This window comes from Vombatus ursinus, unplaced genomic scaffold, assembly GCF_900497805.2.
Source record: "Vombatus ursinus unplaced genomic scaffold, bare-nosed wombat genome assembly UNPS02013950.1, whole genome shotgun sequence".
Classification (NCBI taxonomy): Eukaryota; Metazoa; Chordata; class Mammalia; order Diprotodontia; family Vombatidae; genus Vombatus; species Vombatus ursinus.
Window position 1 is genome coordinate 13,356 of NW_020953728.1, and position 19,061 is coordinate 32,416.

Below are 19,061 nucleotides of genomic sequence, written 5' to 3' on the forward strand. Positions count from 1 at the left end.
CAATTCTATTGCCCATATGCAGTTCTGGATCTAGTTCCAAGGTGGGGAAGAGCCCTGCCTGGTGTTTGGTCACAAGGGAGCAGGGACTCTAGTCACATTTCCAAAGCAAAGAGGACGGCTAGTGCTTGCAGACTGCAGGGAACAGGAGCACTTTCTGGGTAAAGATTGGAGCACAGACAAAGCAAGCGATGACCATACTTCTCCCAGGATCACACCACCTTGGAAGTACCAAAAATTTGAAGACTCCCAGAACTAGTTCTGAAAACAGCAGCACAAAAAAACCTGAAGCTTGGGATGGTGCATCCCCAACTCCAGGTGTGCAGAGCCCAACTTTAATATAAAACTCTAAGTCAAGAAATAAACTGGAAAAATGAACAAACGCCTGTTTTCTTGAGAAAGTCTTCTCCACTAAGATCTTCTAATTGGGACAGATAGAACATTTTTTTTTCTTAAGTGAGGAGATGGTAAGAGAGCACTTAGCTGCCCTGAATGAGTGTAAATTACTCATCCCAATCTCACTATATCCCAAGGTATTTGGGAAAAAAAACTGGTAGATTTAATTTAAGAGCTATTGCCAGTGATCTTTGAAATATAGATAAAAAGACATTGGAAAAGTCAATCATTAAGCATTTCTGAAGCACTTACTGTGCACTAGGGATTATTGTAGGTATAAAATACCATAGGGATATAAATACAACTAATAAAATTATATAAATCCTAGGGGCATAAATACAATGAATAAAATGATACCTGCTGTCAAGTGAGAAAATGAGCACACAACAACAACAACAAAATTATTTGACCATATATAGCTACTATAGTGGCAGGGAAGACCAAGACATAAACTCAGAAGAAGACAACAATGTGAGAACAGCTACAAACAAGGCCTCGAGAAAAATGCTAATTGAATCCAAACTCAACAAGAATTCCTGGAAGAATTAGAAAAAAAGATAAGAATGGTAAAAGAAAAATTGGAAAAAGAAATAAATTAAAGTGATGTAAGGGAATTAACAGCTTGGTAAGAGAGGCACAAAAATACACTGAAATGAAGAACTCTTTAAAAAGCAGAATTGGTCAAACAGAAAAGGAGGTACAAAAATTCACCAAAGAAAAGAACTCTTTAAAAATGAGAATTGCACAAGTGGAAGCTAATGACTCCATAAGACATCAAGAAACAATAAAACAAACTCAAAAGAATGAAAAAGCAGAAGGGAATATGAAATATCTCACCAGAATAACAATTGACCTGTGAAAACAGATAAAGGAGAGATAATTTAAGAACTAAAGTTATGATTTTAAAAAAGAGCCTAGGTATCATCAAATTATCAAGGAAAACTTTTCAAATATCTTAGATCTAGAGGGTGAAATAGAAATGGAAAGAATCCACCAATCACCTCCTGAAAGAGATTCCCAAATGAAAACTCCCAGGATTATTATAGCCAAATTCCAGAGCTCTGAGGTCAATGAGAAAATATTGCAAACAGCCAGCAAGAAACAATTCAAATATCATGAAGCCACAGTCAATATAATATAAGATTTAGCAGCTTCTATGTTAAAGATATGGAGGACTTGAGATATGATATAAAATGAGCTAAGATTACAATCAGGAATAACTGACCCAGAAAAACTGAGTTTTATCCTTCAGGGGGAAAATGGACATTTAATGAGATAGAGGACTTCGAAGCATTTCTGATGAAAAGACCAGAGTTGAATAGAAAATTTGACATTCAAACAGAAGATTCAAGAGAAGAATTAAAAAGTAAACATGAAAGAGTAATTATAAGGAATGCAATAAAGTTAAACTTTTTACAATCCTATATGGGAACCTGATACCTGTAACTCCCAAGAACTTTACCATTATTAGGGCAGTTAAAAAGAATTTACATAGACAGAGGGCATAGGTGTGAGCTGATTATGTTGGAATGACCTCTAAAAGAAAATAAAGGGATGAGAAAGAAGAATACCCTGGGAGAAGGGGAAAGGAATAGGTAGAATCGGGAAATTTTTCTCATAAAAGAGGCACACAATTGAGAGTTTTTACAACAGAGGGGAAAATGACAGGGGTGCCAGGCAGTGCTTGAACTTCACTCTCATCAGAATTGGTTCAAAGTGAGAAGAATTTATATATTTATACACACATGTATGTGTGTATATATATATATGTATATGTGTGTATGTATGTATGTATGTATGTATGTATGTATACACACACACACTCAATTGTTTACAGAAATGTAACTTACCCAGTAGGGAAATAGGAGGGGAAGGGGATAAGAGAAAGTGGTAATTAAAAGGAAGGGTGCAAAATAGACTTTTGAGGAGGGATAAGAGATGGGGAGTAGAGGGTTGGAGAAACAGAAGAAAATGGGATGGAAGGAAATACAGAGTTAGCAATCATAACTGTGAATGTGAATATGGTGAACTCACCCATAAAATGGAAGCAGATAGCAGAAAGAATTTGAAACCAGAATTCAGCAATATGTTGTTTATAAGAGACACACTTAAAATAGAAAGACAAGAGTTAACACAGAGTTAAAAGAAAGTTCTAGAGTAGAATCTAATGTGCTTCAGATGAACTAAAAAAAAAAAAAGGCAAGGGCAGACAAAGCAAAAGCCAAAATGAGCCTAATTAAAAGAGATAATCAGGGAGACTACATTATGCTAAAAGATACCATAGACAAGGAAGTAATATCAAAAATTTTACAGCAAATTTCTCTGAAAGAGGCTTCATTTCTCAAATATATATTGGGTATAGAACTGAGTCAAACTTATAAAAATAAGAGCCATTCCCCAATTGATAAATGGTCAAAGATATAAACAGGCAATTTTCAGAAGAAGAAATCAAAGCTATCTATAGCAATATGAAAAAAAATACTTTAAATACTGACCAGAGAAAGGCAAATTAAAACAACTCTAAAGTACCACCTCACACCTATCAGAAACGACAAATGCTGGAGGGGCATGAGTGAAAAATAGGTACACTAATGAACTGCTGATGGAGTTCCACCATTGGACCTGATCCGACTATTCCAGAGAACAATTTTGAGCTATGATAAAAGGACTATAAAATTGTGCACACCCCTTGACCCAGCAATACCACTACTAGGTCTATATCCCAAAGAGATCAAAGAAAAAGAAAAATAACATATATTACAAAAATATTTATAAAATCTCTTTTTGTGGTGGTAAAGAATTGGAAATCAAGGGGTAACCCATCAATTAGGGAATGGCTAAACAAGTTGTGGCACATGATTGTATTGGAGGACTATTGTGCTGTAAGAAATTACAAGGGGACTGGTTTCTGGAAAACATGGCAAGATCTATGTGAACTGATACAAAGTAAAGTAAGAAGAACCAGGAGATCATTGTGCACAGTAACAGCAATGTTGTAATGATAATCAACTGTGAAAGACTTAGTTATTCTAATCAATACAATGATCCAAGACATTTCCAAAGAACTCATGATGAAAAAAATGCAATTCAATTCCAGAGATGATGAACTCTGAGTGCAAATTGAAGCATAAATTTCTCACTTTATTTTTCTGACTTTTAAAAATATGCCTTATGTGGAAATATGTTTTGATTGATATCTGGGAAGGAGGGATAGAATTGAAACTCAAAATTTAAAAATAATAGAATGCTAAAAATAAATAAATTGAAAATTTTTTAAAGTAGAGAAGTGCTAGAATTTAAGGGAAAAAAAGAACCTGTGTGTAATTCAGAGTATTCCTGATACCAGAAACCAGTAAGAAGGATTTTATCACTCTTTACAATTCAAATTCCTAAAATGATCTAGAAATGCAAACCACAAAAAGTTCAAGAAATAAAATGTAAATGGTTCCCTTCTAACTATGGGAATATTTTTCAAGGGAGATATATAATTACATATCACATAAATACATCTAATTCAAAATCCTCACAATTTGTCTTGCCAAATGCTTTCTGACTTGATGATATAGTTTGTTTTCCCCTAAAATGAAAGTAGAAGTAGGAAGATTTTCCCCCTAATTAACACTAGGATTCAAACACTAGTAGTACCCTTGCTCCTGTCAATACTGCTGCAACTATTTTTTCACTGTAATTGGTATTGTGCTTCCTCATAAATACCATATTAGTAATATACATACACTCCAGCTTGGATCCAGTATAGCAGATACTCTTGTATTTTTGTCCCAAATCAAGGTTAATCCATTTACAAATTTCAAAATCAAGTATAGACCAACAGTGTGCATAGAGTATACAGTTGTATTGAGTTCACATCCTTTGCTTTCCAGAATTTTGACTGCTGTGACTTTGCCATCGTGTAAGACAACATTTTGGTCCTATAAATGAAAAGAAATTTTTAAGGTTGTAACAGTTTCAGTTGGCTGTTTTATAGACTAACAGAAGTAAATAAGAGCCATACTGTACCTTTAAAGCAACTACTATTTTTCTTGAGCATGTAAGTCCATCTTCACAACATGGAACACTTTCAGTTAAAACTCGGAACGTGCCAGATTCTTGACCACAATAATCCTAAAATATGCAATTTGCAATTTTAAGCATTTGTAAACTTTTCTACCAAAGATTTTTAAACTACAATAATTACCTTAAATGATCAATGTATCCTATGAAATTTCAACTTTCATAAACTATTTTAAAGTCCTCACTTCACTTTCTCCTCCAAATTAGAAGATTTTCCTAGGCGTACAGATTCTGACTTTGTTCTCTGGAAAATAACTTCATTTCCACATTTTCCCTAAATCCTTATAACTTAAGTTTTTACTGATCTTCCAGGTTGATGTTTTATATGTATCTATGACATATGTGGTTCTGTAATTTGGAGGGCTACTTATTTCTTGGTCAGATTGCATGCCTAAAGGTCTCATCAAAATGTGTCTGGAATTAGACACTTAATAGAACTAATCCATAAAAGTACTTATAAATCATCCAAAAGTTTAATGTTTGAGCATAAGATATAGAGGTATAAGGAAACTTAGAAATCAACAAGTCTAACTCTTCTTATTTTACAGATGTGGACAATGAGACGCAGAAAGTTGAAGTGGCTTTGGTATTGGTGGGACATAGAATGAGAATTTTTTTTCATTTTTTTTCTTTTTTAATAGTATTTTTTCCAATTATATGCAAAGATAGTTTTCTTTTTAAAAAAAAAAACATTTCCACATTAGTGATGTTGTAAGGAAGAATTAGAACCAATGGGAGGAACTACAAGAAAGAAGAAACAAAAAAAAAAAGAGAGAGAGAGCGAGCAAATAATATTCTTCAATCTGCATTCAGACTCCACAGTTCTTTCTCTGGATGTGGACAGCATTTTCCATCATGAGTCTTTTGGAGTTCTCTTAGATCTTTGCATTGCTGAGAATAGCTCTGTCTATCAAAGGTAATCATCACACAATATCGCTGTTTCTGTGTACAATGTTCTCCTGGTTCTGCTCACTTCACTCAGCATCAGTTTGTGTAAGTCTTTCCAGGTATTCCTGCTCATTATTTCTTATGGAAATTACATTCCATTATATTCATATACCACGACTTGTTAGGCCATTCCCCAATTGATGGGCTTCCCCTCAATTTCTAATTCTTTGCCACTAAAAAAAGAGCAGCTATAAAAATTTTTATATATGTGAGTCCTTTTCCCATTTTTATGATCTCTTTGGGATACAGACCTAGAAGTGGTATTGCTGGGTCAAAGGGTATGCACAGTGTTATAGCCTTTTGTGCATAGTTTCAAATTGCTTTCCAGAATGGTTGGATCAGTTCACAACTCCACCAACAAAGCATTAGTGTTCCAATTTTCCCACATGTTCTCCAACATTTATCATTATCTTGTTTTATCATGTTAGCTAATCTTATAGGTGTGATGTGGTACCTCAGAGTCATTTTGATTTGCATTTCTAAATCAATAGTGATTTAGAGCATTTTTTATGTAACTATAGATGGCATTAATTTCTCCACCTGAAAACTGCCTATTTATATCCTTTAACTATTTCTCAATTGAGAAATAACTTGTATTCTTATAAATTTGACTTAGTTCTCTATGTATTTTAGAAATGAGGCCCTTATGAGAGACGCTGCTTGTAAAAATTCTTTCCCAGTTTTCTGCTTCCCTCCTAATCTGGATTGCATTGGCTTTGTTTGGGCAAAAACTATTCAATTTAATGCAGTCAAAATTACCCATTTTGTATTTCATAATGTTCTCTATCTCTTGTTTGGTCATAAATTCTTCACTTCTCCATAGATCTGACAGTTAAACTATTCCTTGATCTCCTAGTTTGCTTCTAGTATCAGCTTTTATATCTAAATCATGTACCCATTTTCACTTTATCTTGGTATACAGTGTAAGATGTTGATCTATGCCTAGTTTCTGCCATACTATTTTCCAGTTTTCCCAGCAGTTTTGGTTAAATAGTGAGTTCTTATCTCAAAAGCTGGAGTCTTTGGGTTTATCAAATAGTAGATCACTGTAGTCATTGCAGAGTCAGAATTTTAAACCAGATCTGCTAACTATAAATCTAGTGCAACTTCCACCATAGTACATATCACAACAACATTAAGGAGCCCATATATTCATTTTTAAAGCTGAACACTTTGAAGTAGAAGTAAGCTCAAAGTTCAAAAATAGAAATATATGTATTTGATAAAGATTTGGAAATTTTAGTGATATTTGTAATTACCTCAACAAAGGAATACTGACAGAGACCATCGTAGCTGTAACTTTTTCCATCAAAAGTTCTAACATGTCCATCCCCATAAATGTGGCAGGATGTTTGACATTTGTTTTGTGTGCAACTCCAAGATCCTTTTATACAAGTACTAAGAGAAAAGAGACACAGATAATATTTATAATTTTGTTATATTTATATATAATATTTATAATAATTATAAAATTATAAGAAATGTTATTAATATATAAATTTGTTGGGGAAAGAACAAAAGGAATTGACATTTATTCATGAAGTTGTAAGGACATCATTGCATGTTCTCTTTTCTTCTTTCTCTGTCTCTGTCTTTCCTGTTGTGAATATATTTTAAAAATGAGAACGTAAGTTTAAGAGTAAACATCACCAGTAGTCTAAACCCTAAATGACTATGAGATTAAAATACACTTCTGTCTTTTCCCCATGGAAATTAGGCAAATCATGTATTTCTTAAACCACAAAATACAATCACCTCACCCACCCCCTCTCCCCTGGAAAACTGCTAGTTTGATATGCACCATTCATTGCATCCAACTGTTGTAGTACTTCCTTGTTCATATTCCAATCCACCAAAAAAACATGGGCAGTCATCAGGAAAGATACAGTTTCCTTTTGAGTCCCGAACCATTCCTATAGGACAGAAGCATCCACGTCTGCAGGGAATGTCTTCCTACATGAAGGAATACAAGTAATCAACCAAGAACTTAAGTTACTATCAAATCTCACTGTTATTTATTTAACATAGATTGAGATATATATAGATTATACAATAACGCATTTGGATCCATTAATTAGACAAGCAAAATATTACTATTTTCTTTCCAAATAAATTAATTTAGCAAAGAATTTTCCAAATGTTTGACTTGTAATATTTTAGCATTTAGCATCTGTCATTTTACTTACATTAAAACTAGGTATATTCCGAGAGCTACATGTTCTGTCCTGTCTTCGCTGTGCATTTGGTTCACTGCAGTTCACGTATGTAGCTCCTCCAGTACAATTTTCTAGAGTAAAAAAAAAGTTAATGTTCATTAGAAAGGCTTTCATTCAGTTTCTATTACTAAAATGTGGGCATTTTAAGTTTATAGACAAGAGTCAGATACTTTCTATCTTCTCTCTTAGTGCAGAGGGCAACACCATTCTCCTGGTCTCTCAGGCTCACAACCTAGCAGTCATCTTAGACTCTACTATCTCTCAGTCCCCATGTCCTATATGTTTTGAAGCCCTATTGATTTCACCTCTGCAATATCTCTCTAATATGTCTCCTTCTCTCTTGTGATACTGCCACCTCCCTGGTATAGGCCCTTATCACCTCATACCTGGACTATTGCAGTAGCCTGCTGATGGTTCTGCCTACCTCAAGTTTCTCTCCAATCCAATCCACTAAAATTATTTCCCTACTCAGTAAATCCAGTGGATCCCTATTCCCTCTAGGATCAAATACAAATTGCTCCATGTGGCATTCAAAGCTCTTCACAACATACATAGCACCCTCCTACTTTTCCAATCTTCCTACACTTGATTGCCTGACATGTACTATTTAATTCAGTGACACCAGCCTCCTGAATGTTCTACAAATAAGACACTCCATCTCTTGACTCCTGACATTTTCTCTGGCTATCCATGTCTGGCACTCTCTTCCTTCTTTACCCCAACCACTAAATTCCCAGGCTTCCTTTAAATCTCAACAGAAATTCTACCTTCTACAGGAAATCTTCCCCAACTCCTCTTAATTCCAGTTTCTTCCCTTTGTTAATTGTTTCCTACCTGGCATATAGCCGGCATATAGTGTGTATTTGTTTGCAGGTTGTCTCCCACATTAGATTGTAAGCTCCTTGAGGGCAGGTACTGTCTTTTTCCTCTTTTTGTATCCCCAGAGCTTAGCTCTGTGCCTAGCATACAATAGGCACTTAATAAATGTTGATTGACTGACCTACCTGAGATTTTGTCAATTGGATCCTGGCAAAGAAGAGTCCCATTTCGGCAGATACTAGGGATGAATAAAGAAAATACAATAAAAAAGTTCCACATCATGTAACACTTTGGAGTCCTTTAATAAACTGCTGTTGTTTGACCAAACTAATGATAATAATAATAGTGATAATAATAATCACTAATAATGATGATGATCTTGATGATGATCATGATGATGATGCTAAACCCTTAAAAGTTTAACCAATTATCTATGTCTTAAAATAAGGGATTAGGGGAGGGGAGGCTGCAAATTAAGAGAATGGCAGACACAGTGTGGTCTCCATGTGCTCTGATATTATAAAGGCCTGTCAGGAACCCTGAAATGTTGATGAACTGGACTTTATGAAGTCCAGTTGAAATTGGTATCAGGTTGTCATGATACACCTAAAAGTCAAAGAAATAAATGACAAAGGTTTGAAGGTTGGTCCTACACAAAACCATAAAGATGGCCAACTTAATAAAGAGGTTAGCAGCATGAGTAGCACTGCATGATCTGGTATTACTCAAGGAAATGAAAAGTAATTAAGTAGAAATCAACCAAACACTTTTATTTAGTGGAGCAGTGTTAATATTATGATTTTTTAAATGGTAAAGAATAAGTTCTTCCAAAATTAAAAAATTAGCCTTTAATTTTTTAAAAATTATCTTTTTATCTGCTAAGAATGACTATGGTCAATTCTTGCTGGAAAAGTCTGTGATTCTATGGCTATGTTCATCTTGTGGAAGGGAAAACCTGGTAATGAAATAGTTTTCACTAGGTCACACCAAACCTAGTTCTGTGTTAAAACCACAGACAAAACATTGCATTTAAATTTTATTGTTATTCTAGACAGAAATGCTGGCATTTAAAATAATTTCATATTGTCCTTATAAAGGAGTTCAAGAAACACTCCTCATTCTTTTTTATAGGAATCTTTGAAGCCGTTGAAATCCAATGGTTGACCAGGTTTGGAGTGGGAAAGAACATTATGGATCATTTGGTTCAAACTTTTTTCCTTTTATAAATAAGGAAACTGAGTCAGAGAGAAGCTAAGTGAACTGCCCAAGGTCACCCAAGTGGCAGGGGAAGATTCAACTCAAGTCCTTTTACTCCAGAGCTGACATTCTTTCTATCACATCATACTGCCTTATCTTAAAAAAATTAAAAGTTGACATGAATAAGCCCAAATAAGAAGGCAATATTTTAATATGTAAAAGGCCAATGCTAATTTTAGACAAACTACATGAACTTTTAAGTATAAATGAAACCCTTCTCTTATCAAAAAATTAGTCTCTTTCTAAAGGATGTTTTGGCTGAGTAAGAATGACAGGGCATAATTCTTAGACCTCACTGTTATAACCATCATATTGTATTTTACATACCATACATTGCCATCAATGGAAGCAATTCTGCCTGGTTTCACAATTTCATCATTTATGTAACAGTCACAGTGAGTTTTCAGGACACAAGATCCGTCACTATTAAGATACATTCCATCAGGGCAGCCACATCCATCAACTGGAACATCTTGTACATCACAGCTCTTATCTCTCTCTGATAACGATTGGCAAGAACTATTGCAAGCTTTTACATTGTACTTGAAGACCAGGCCATTTTGACAAGTTTGTTCTATTTACAAAAACAATTTTAAAGAGTAGTAGTTTTATAGAAATAAAAAAAGTTATTTACCTCAAGACATCATTAGTCATTTATAATCAAGAATTTTTTATACATGTACCTTATTCTGTACAGCAGATATGCTCTTGAAAATCTGTGTGAAAAATCACACTTTGGCCACCATATTTTAAATATAAAATAGTACTTCATTTTTCATAAAGCAGAGAATCTTTATTTAAAATGAGTAACCAAACCCTAATCGAATCATCTCATATGTTGTTTCTGTATTTGATTTTCTCAAAATGAAGTATGTCCAGGGATGTGCTGGTAAATGTTTAACAACCAGTTATAAAAAAAAAAAGTGTATCCAAAACACACTTTTAAGTTTAATCTGTTTAAGCTTAACCATCTATTACTTTCTTAAAACTAGATGATCAGCAAATTAAAAATTTGAGGTGCATATGCTCATTTTGAAAATATAATAACCAGGTCTTGTAAGCTGGTAGGAGCTAGCTCCAGCACACCTCTGATTAGGTACAGATTTGCCCTTATTATATGTCTGCACAGAATCTAAAAATAAAATACCAGCTCAGTGTCACATTCATTTAATCATGAAATATTTATTCAATTACGATTGTCATTTGGAAATATTAACTCCAGATAAAAATAAAAAGGAAAGAAAATGCTTAAGTCACTCTATGTAGCAGGAAGCTCTCAAGGAACATATAAAAGTACCAAGAACAAATTTATAAACATACATGGGGAAAAATAGATGTAATCATGATGAAATGGGAACAGTGAAAGTTAAAGTTTGCTCACCACATTGGCCCTTTCTCCATCCACTTATGTACACTCCATTCTCAGCACATGCTTTTACATAGTTTCCTATCATTGTACATAAGCAATCTTGGATATTTTCACAAGTGCAAGTGAATGTTTTACATTTCTTTAAAGCAAGAAAAAGATAAACACCATTGCATGATAGAAGTAACAAAATAATGACTGAAAGTCCAGAAATCTGAATTCTAGTTCCAGCTCTGCATTTAATTTATTAAAATAACTAGTCATTTAATCTTTATGAGCTTCAATTTCCCTATTCTATAAAAAGCAGGGGGTGGAATAGGCATTCTCTAAGGTCTTTTCTAGCTCTCAAGTCCTTTCTTCCTTCCAACCCCTAAAATAGTATGCTCTGGTATTTAATAGGTTCAAATAGCTATGCCCTTGCACATGCTGGGTTTCATGTGTACTCCCTCCTTGTGGTGTTCCTTCAATCCTAGTGGCAGTCCACCTCATATAGATATCTTATTCAGATTCTACCCTAGTTAATAGTCTACTCCCTCAAGAAGTTATTTTGCGTACTTTGCATTTAATACACACACACACACACACACACACACACACATACACACACAATGTATTATCTGTGTGAATGTTGTTTGTCTGTTTGTTTCTTTTCTTTTTTTTTTTTTTTGGCTAGGCAATAAGGTTAAATGACTTGCCCAGGGTCACACAGCTAGTAAGTGTTATGTGTCTGAGGCTGGATTTGAACTCAGGTCCTCCTGAATCCAGGGCCGGTGCTCTATCTACTACACCACCTAGCTGCCCCATGAATGTTGTTTCTTGCAATAAAATGCAAGCTCCTTGAGTTCAGGGAGGGATTGTTTCATTCTTGTCTTTGTTTTTCTAGCACAGTATCTGGTAAATATTAGGGGCTTAATTAATGTTTATTGAAAAAATAAGCATAAATCAGTAACTGCTCTAGATCTTTTCATTCATTCATAAATTATTGAAATACATAAATGAATATGCAAGTATTTCCATATTTGGAGATTATCTTCCTATACCACTATTTGGTCAGAGATGCTTAAGTCAAAGGAAGCAATCATGATAATAAACATTTATACAAATTAAATTGAAATGTTTTGACAAATCAAAGCTTTATTATGTCTTCCTTACATTTTGTTCTCTAAAAATCTCCCATGCTAACTACCTTATAGCAAGTCTATCTATTATAAATTAAAATTTCTCACAAATAGTGAGATGTTAAATGTTTAAACTACACCCACCTCATGGTAGGATCTAGAGTCCACAATGGAATGACAGGAAGCAAAAGGCCCATTTGGATCAGTAAGAATCAAACAATTCTCTTCCGCAAACTTTTCTGAGGAAAATAAAGAATGAGTTTATATGATTATCTCACACAAATGAATTTTATAGAAATTGATAAGCAATATCAATAATACTTCTTTGTTTATTGAAAGCATTATGGTTAAAACATTTTACCATAATTAATAGGCTTTATTTGATTCCTTAAGATTTACAGAGTATACAAATTATCTCATTTGAACCTCACAATAACCCTGTAAGAGAAACACTACAGATATTATTATAGATTTTATAGATAAGAACCTGATATTAAAAGAAGTTAACTGAGTTGTCTAGCATGACATGACTAAGGAGTATTATAGGCAGGATTTAAACTCAAGTGTTTTATCCTAACTAGAAGAAAATAATTACAAAATTTGTATTCAGTACCATACAATCAAACTACCACAGAATTTTTATAGACCTAAAAAAATAGTAACAAAATTCATCTGAAGAAACAAAAGGGCAAAAATATCAAGGGAACCAATGAGAAAAAAAGGGGACAGGGAAAGCAGACTGGTAGTACCAGGTCTCAAACTATACAAAAAAGCTGTAATCATAAAAACAATTTGACAATGGGTAAGAAATAGAGGGATTGATCAGTGGAAGGGTGAAGGTACATAATATTCTGACACAAATGAACATAGTAACCTAGGTTTGTTTTTGTTTTTTTTTTAATAATCCTAAAGATCCCTGGTATTGGGGCAAGAACTCACTATTCAACAAAAACTGTTGGGAAAACTGGAAAGTAGCCTGGCAGAAACTAGTTATGGAACAACATCTCACCCCTTTTACCAAGATAAGTTCAAGATGGATACATGATTTAGACATAAAGGGTGATATCATAAACAAATTAAAATAGTGTGGAAGAAACTACTTGTCAGATCTACAGAAAGGAGAAGAATTCATGACTAAATGAGAGAGAGGGAGAGTCACTTAACCTTATTTGCCTCCATTTTCTCATCTTGAAAATGAGCTGGAAAAGGAAATGGCAAACCATTCCAGTGTCTTTGCCAAGAAAACTCTAAACAGGCCATGAAGAATAGAATATGACTCAAAACAATTGAACACAACAACAATAACAGATTTGTAATGGGTTTTGTTTTTCTTGGCTTCTTCATAAGTGGAGGTGTTGGAGGAAAGAATTTGGAACAGAAAATAAAATAAAATTTAATTTTGATAAAAGGTAGTAAAAATTGGGTAGTATATGAAACATTAGGAGTAAGTCAATTGAGATTATAAAATAGACATAGGGAACTATCACTCCTAAAAAGCTTTCCCTGCTCCACATAAATAATGCTGCTACCAGAACATGCCAAATACAAACACTGCCAAAGAAATACCTGTGAAACTCTGTAGCCAGTTGTTAAAACTTTACATGAATTGATCATTTTTGTATCAAAAGGTCATCTTTTTTTCATGTTGATTACATTTTAAGTTTACCATCACAGTTAATAGTCAATGTTTGCAGTTATTTTTCAAGATTTCAATCAAATTAAAAGGAATAAAGTAATTTTAGAGATCATGTAGAACAAATTTTTCATTTTACAGGTGTGGAAATTGAGGCCTCAAAAGTAGAAGTGACTCATCTCAGATTACCCAAGAAGTACTGGAGCCAGGATTAAAACCCAGGTTCTGACTCAAGATCCAGCAACAAGCTGCTATATTCCAACATTTCCAAAGAAACATGAAAATCTACAATATCTGTTGTCTTTTTTTGCTACAACAATTATACTACTTTTAAAAAATGGAAACAAAAATAGATTGAAGGTGGTCTTTGAATGAAAAAGATAAAGCAGATTTCATCATCATCATTCTAGCTAACAAACTATATTTTAGGACTGAAAAATGCTTTTCCTTGAAGACCTTGTAAGGTTGTGTAAGAATCATCATCTTCATTTTATAGATGGAAAAAAAAAAGACTTGAGAGATGTTAAATAGCATGCTTAAAGTCATACTGACAACAAAGGGAAGACCTGGAGTTTGAACCCAATGATATTGAATTCAAGAGAACCTAACATTAGAGATAGCATATTTTGTTATAATTGTTTATTTTAATTACATTCAAACTCTATAATTAAGGTTTACTATTCTTAAAATTCAGGACAAAGCATGGTTGAGTGGAAATAGCACTACATACAGTTAAGAGTCCTGGATTCTAGTCCTAACTCTGATATTAATTTGAATATTAACTTTCTTTGTGAGTTTAGGTAAATCATTTTATTTCTCTGGGACCCAGTTTTCTCATTATAGAATTAGGGGTTAGTTAGAATTATTTCTGTGAGAGTATGAACATTTGGGAGGAGATGAAAGAAAAAGAAGAGACATGATAACGGCTAAGATTACTGACAAATTCAAAATACTTTCATGATAAGATCAAAGAAATTCTTCTTTATTCCTTTCTTATACTTATATCGCAGGAATTTGACTAGTCTTTTCCTTAGAACTGGGACAATTTTAAGAACAGAGCAGAGAATAAAATCAGGAACTGATCATGTAACTGGGGACAGTTGGTAGCTTTGGAGTTATAGATACAACAAGCTATGCACTTTGATGTTAACTTAAAATATTGATGCTTTAAATATTACCATTTTCTATGCTTATACATGAAGAAGGTCTTCCTTTGGGACAGGACATCATTTCCCATGAGTCAGCAAAAATTTGAGATGTTTTTTCTAACATGTTCTGACTTGACAAGAAATCATCCTCTGCTTTGTTATTGTAGGATCCACAGAGTCCTGTGGAATAGATAGTGTAAGTTAAAAAAAAGAACATCAGTTTTTTCAATTCAGCTTTCCTGATTCATGTATTCACTCTCTATTGCAATCCTGTGCAGGCCAGATCAGATATTACAGAAATTGATTACTGTAAAAATAGGTTACTGGTATTCTTCTAAAAATATAAATGAAATGTCACAATAGTAAAAAAAAAAGTGTATTTATGCTTCAATTCAGTAAAAATGCATGAAGTGCCACCTACTATTACTACTACTACCACTAGAATTCTCTGTCTCTGTCTCTCTCTCTCTTTCTCTTTGTCTCTCTCAGCATTGTCTTAGAAGTTGGGGAGAAAAACATAATAGTCCCCAAAATACCTCTTTTCTGTTACTTAGTATTTCCACTGATAAATACCATTTGAACTAGAATTCTATAACTTTAATACTGAAGTAGACTTATTTTCAGACAAAAGAACTAAATTTAAAAATCACAAAGATCATCATATATGGGTTAAGTTCATGTATGTTTGACAACTAAATGTGTTTTTATAAAGTTGTCCTTCTGCAATAGCACATACAGTTAAGAATGAAAACTCCTCTACTCTAAATCTTCCACAATTGCTTATTTCCTTCAGGATAAAATGCAAAATTTTCAGCTTAGCATTTAAAACCCTCCACAGTTTGGTTTCTTCTTACCTTTCTAGTATGATCTCTTATTGTTTCCCTTCACTCACACTCTGGTCCAGGGCAACTGGCCTACTAACTATTCCGTATTAAAAAAAAAAAACAAAAAACTCTAACTCTTACCTCTATGCCTTTAACAAAGGCTGTCTCCTATGCCACAAATGCATGCCCTCCTCATGCCCATCTCAGAATTTTCTTTCTTCGAATTATAGCTTAGAAGCTGCTTCTTGAAAAAAATCTTTCCTGTTCCCATCCTCTAACTCTTGAAATTATTTTGTATTTGTGTGTGTGTGTTTGTGTGTGTGTGTACTTTGCATTTACCTATCTGTGTTCATGTTGTATCTGTCCTGTACAATGAAAGCTCCTTGAAGGCAAGGTACCGTTTCATTTTTGTCTTTGTATTTCTAGCAACTAACACAATGTCATATGTAGAGCAAGTGCTTAATAAATGTATGTTGAATATACAACATTTGTGAAATTATAAACAAAATAATATTAATTTTAGAATAGAGAAATCTTATTTTTAAAACATTAACTACGCAAACTTTTCCAAAAGTGATCTAACATTTGAATAATGATTGAGTCAAAACCAGATCTTCCTTTTTTCTGCTTTTTGAGAAACCAGGAAGCTTTATGCTTATCATGAATGAAATGACAAGTGGAAAAGAAATTATAGGGAAATATTTCTGGTGAGGACTTACCCACTGTGTTTGTAAATTTGTTGGATGGCAGAGAAATATACAATTGCATCACAGGATCAATTTGTATCTGCATTTTTAATCCAAAAGATGTCTTTACTTGTAGGTATGAGGAAGATACCTTAAAAATTTGAATTGCATCTGTTAACAAATGATAAAGGACAAACATGAAAAGAGTTGTGATTTCATCATTTTACTTTGAATTTTCATATTTTTTTACATATAAATATTCAGCTTACCTGAATAGTAATAACTTTGCCTTTTAATCTTGTTGTTTGTGACACTACCATCACTATTAAATGTATATTTGTCAGCTGAAAGAGACTAATGTTCATGTCACATTATTAATATATTCACATTCCTATAGAATGTAAGCTCTCTGATGGCTTACATTCTACTCCTTACTTATTTCTTACTTTAAAATTTTTGTCTATGTACCAAATAACTAACATAGTGCATTGCACATAATAGAAGCTTAATAAATCTTTGTTTAGTTGAATTGGACTTACAAAATTGGTTTCTTTTGGAACATATTTCCAAAAATCTGAATTTCGATGTTTTTATACCGTAATGATAATGTTTTATTTGAACTAATTGGAAGAAAGGTTAGTTTGGATTTTTTTTTTCAGCTCAGTACCCCAAGGTAGTTTTTGAGGTTGGTTTTACTTTACTGTTTTTTTTCCATTTCAAGGGAGGGTTCTTTGGGATAGGGCTGTATAGCAGGAAATGACTGTAGCTAATAAAAAGGCATCAATAAAATTTGTTTTCTAAGGATTGTATAATAGAACATCTTAAAGGAATTCATATTTGTTTCTTACAAGTATATCGCTAAAATGAAAGTTTTCTTCTATAGTAATTATACATAGGATGAATCTCATGGTATAATTTCCCAAAGGATCTTAGGACTAAATGTTTTAATGAATAAATAAGGATGATCAGAATTTTGGCTAGGTATAAATAATATTTTAAAAGTACTTTCAATGCATATTCTCTCAAGCCGTTTACATTTCTCTCAACAACCTTCCGTCCATCAAAAAGCATTTATTAAGTGCTCATTATATGCCAAGCAATATGCTAAGTGATGGGCAAAGAAAGGCAAAAGAAAGTTTCTGCTCTCAAGGAGCTCACATTCAACAAAATTTTGTTACTCAACTTCCTACTACATTTAAGGCACAATGCTGGCTAAGTACCTGAGAACACAGAAAAGAAATAAGGCAAAGTATTTGCCTTCAAGGAACTGAGACTCTAGTAAGCCAAGCTGCTACTATAACACAATCTTGCTTACACTATGAAGTTGTTTAAGAAACATTAAATAATAAATAATATAAAATTAAGTTGTTCAATAAATAAACATCTCACATTATGGATCAGAGGAATACAAGAAAACGAAATAGATTTACTATAATTATATTTGTGATAACTGGCTACTTACAGAATTTAAAAGAAGGGTGATGCTATTCAAGCATGTTCCAGTTTGACGACTTAGACATGGACGAAGTTCAATGCTAATAGACCAGTTTTTATCCTATTTAAATAATGCCATTTAAAAAAATTATCTATTACATGATATTATATATACCATTCACCATGATTTTTAAAAAATTTGTAGGTATTAGAGATGCTACTTTACTACCAACAGAGAGTGGAGCTTTAATACTCAGAAGATACAACTATACTATACTTTAGTGGTAACTCTGATTCTACCATAAAAGTGATATGGCCGTGGTAAAATGAAAAGACTTGATGGTTTGTGATCTTCTTTCCCAAAGAAATTAGACTGTGTGGCCTTGCGCAACTCACTTAACCCCAGTTGCCTGGCCAAAAATAAATAAATAAATAAATAAACAAACAAATAAATAAATAAATAAAAACAAAAAAAGAATTTAGAAACGTGACAACCCACTGCTCTAAACTGTCTCTTTGTGTCTTGTACTGAAAATCTACCCAGTGCTCTGGAGGAATTTCTCTTGCATCCCAAAAAGCAGACCATGGTGCTTCACTCTTCAATTCTTGTTTCTGTTTTTTTGGCAAGGTAATTGGGGCTAAGTGACTTGCCCAGGGTCACACAAGCTAGTAAGAGTAAAGTATCTGGTCTGAGACCAGATTTGAACTCAGGTCCTCCTGACTTCAGGGCCAATGCTTTAACCACTGCACCACCTAGCTTCCCCTACACGCTTTAATTTTTGAAAGAACACTTTGGACCAAAGAACTACTGAATCATTTCTGTTATGCCAAAGAAAAGGAGGGTATTTTTATTTCAAAATGAAAGGTTTGTTTTAAACATATCTACAAATGTATTTCAAAGATGTTAGTTAGACATTTTAACAGTAGATAAGGCCCTTATGCAAACTGAAAATTGAAGTTATGCTAAAAATTGAAGCAATTATCTAAATAATTCTGGAAAAAGATAAAAATTGGACCTATGATTTCATTGGTATTGGGAACTCCTAGATGAGGTCAGCATTGCAGGTCAGCACCCTTTTTGCAATTTACATTCTCAGAAAGTTACCTAGAGCATTGTTGGTTAAGTGATTTGTCCAGGATCACAAAAA

The 19,061-nt window shown here is 33.4% G+C and overlaps 1 protein-coding gene across 1 annotated transcript in view; it reads right to left on the reverse strand.

The window, feature by feature from the left end:
* The window catches only part of MUC19 (mucin 19, oligomeric), a gene marked incomplete at its 3' end in the record, with an annotated part of 121,653 nt that overhangs the window by 13,344 nt on the left and 89,248 nt on the right, over nucleotides 1–19,061 (reverse strand). The window contains exons 13-25 of the mRNA XM_027858971.1: nucleotides 17,942–18,034; nucleotides 16,749–16,833; nucleotides 16,513–16,650; nucleotides 15,000–15,149; nucleotides 12,333–12,427; nucleotides 11,086–11,212; nucleotides 10,032–10,278; nucleotides 8,633–8,685; nucleotides 7,599–7,699; nucleotides 7,214–7,365; nucleotides 6,672–6,810; nucleotides 4,411–4,515; nucleotides 4,128–4,322 (exon numbers count right to left, since the gene is read on the reverse strand). Coding sequence (XP_027714772.1) covers nucleotides 4,128–4,322; nucleotides 4,411–4,515; nucleotides 6,672–6,810; nucleotides 7,214–7,365; nucleotides 7,599–7,699; nucleotides 8,633–8,685; nucleotides 10,032–10,278; nucleotides 11,086–11,212; nucleotides 12,333–12,427; nucleotides 15,000–15,149; nucleotides 16,513–16,650; nucleotides 16,749–16,833; nucleotides 17,942–18,034 — 1,680 coding nt within the window. The remainder of the gene's footprint in view (nucleotides 1–4,127; nucleotides 4,323–4,410; nucleotides 4,516–6,671; nucleotides 6,811–7,213; nucleotides 7,366–7,598; nucleotides 7,700–8,632; nucleotides 8,686–10,031; nucleotides 10,279–11,085; nucleotides 11,213–12,332; nucleotides 12,428–14,999; nucleotides 15,150–16,512; nucleotides 16,651–16,748; nucleotides 16,834–17,941; nucleotides 18,035–19,061) is intronic.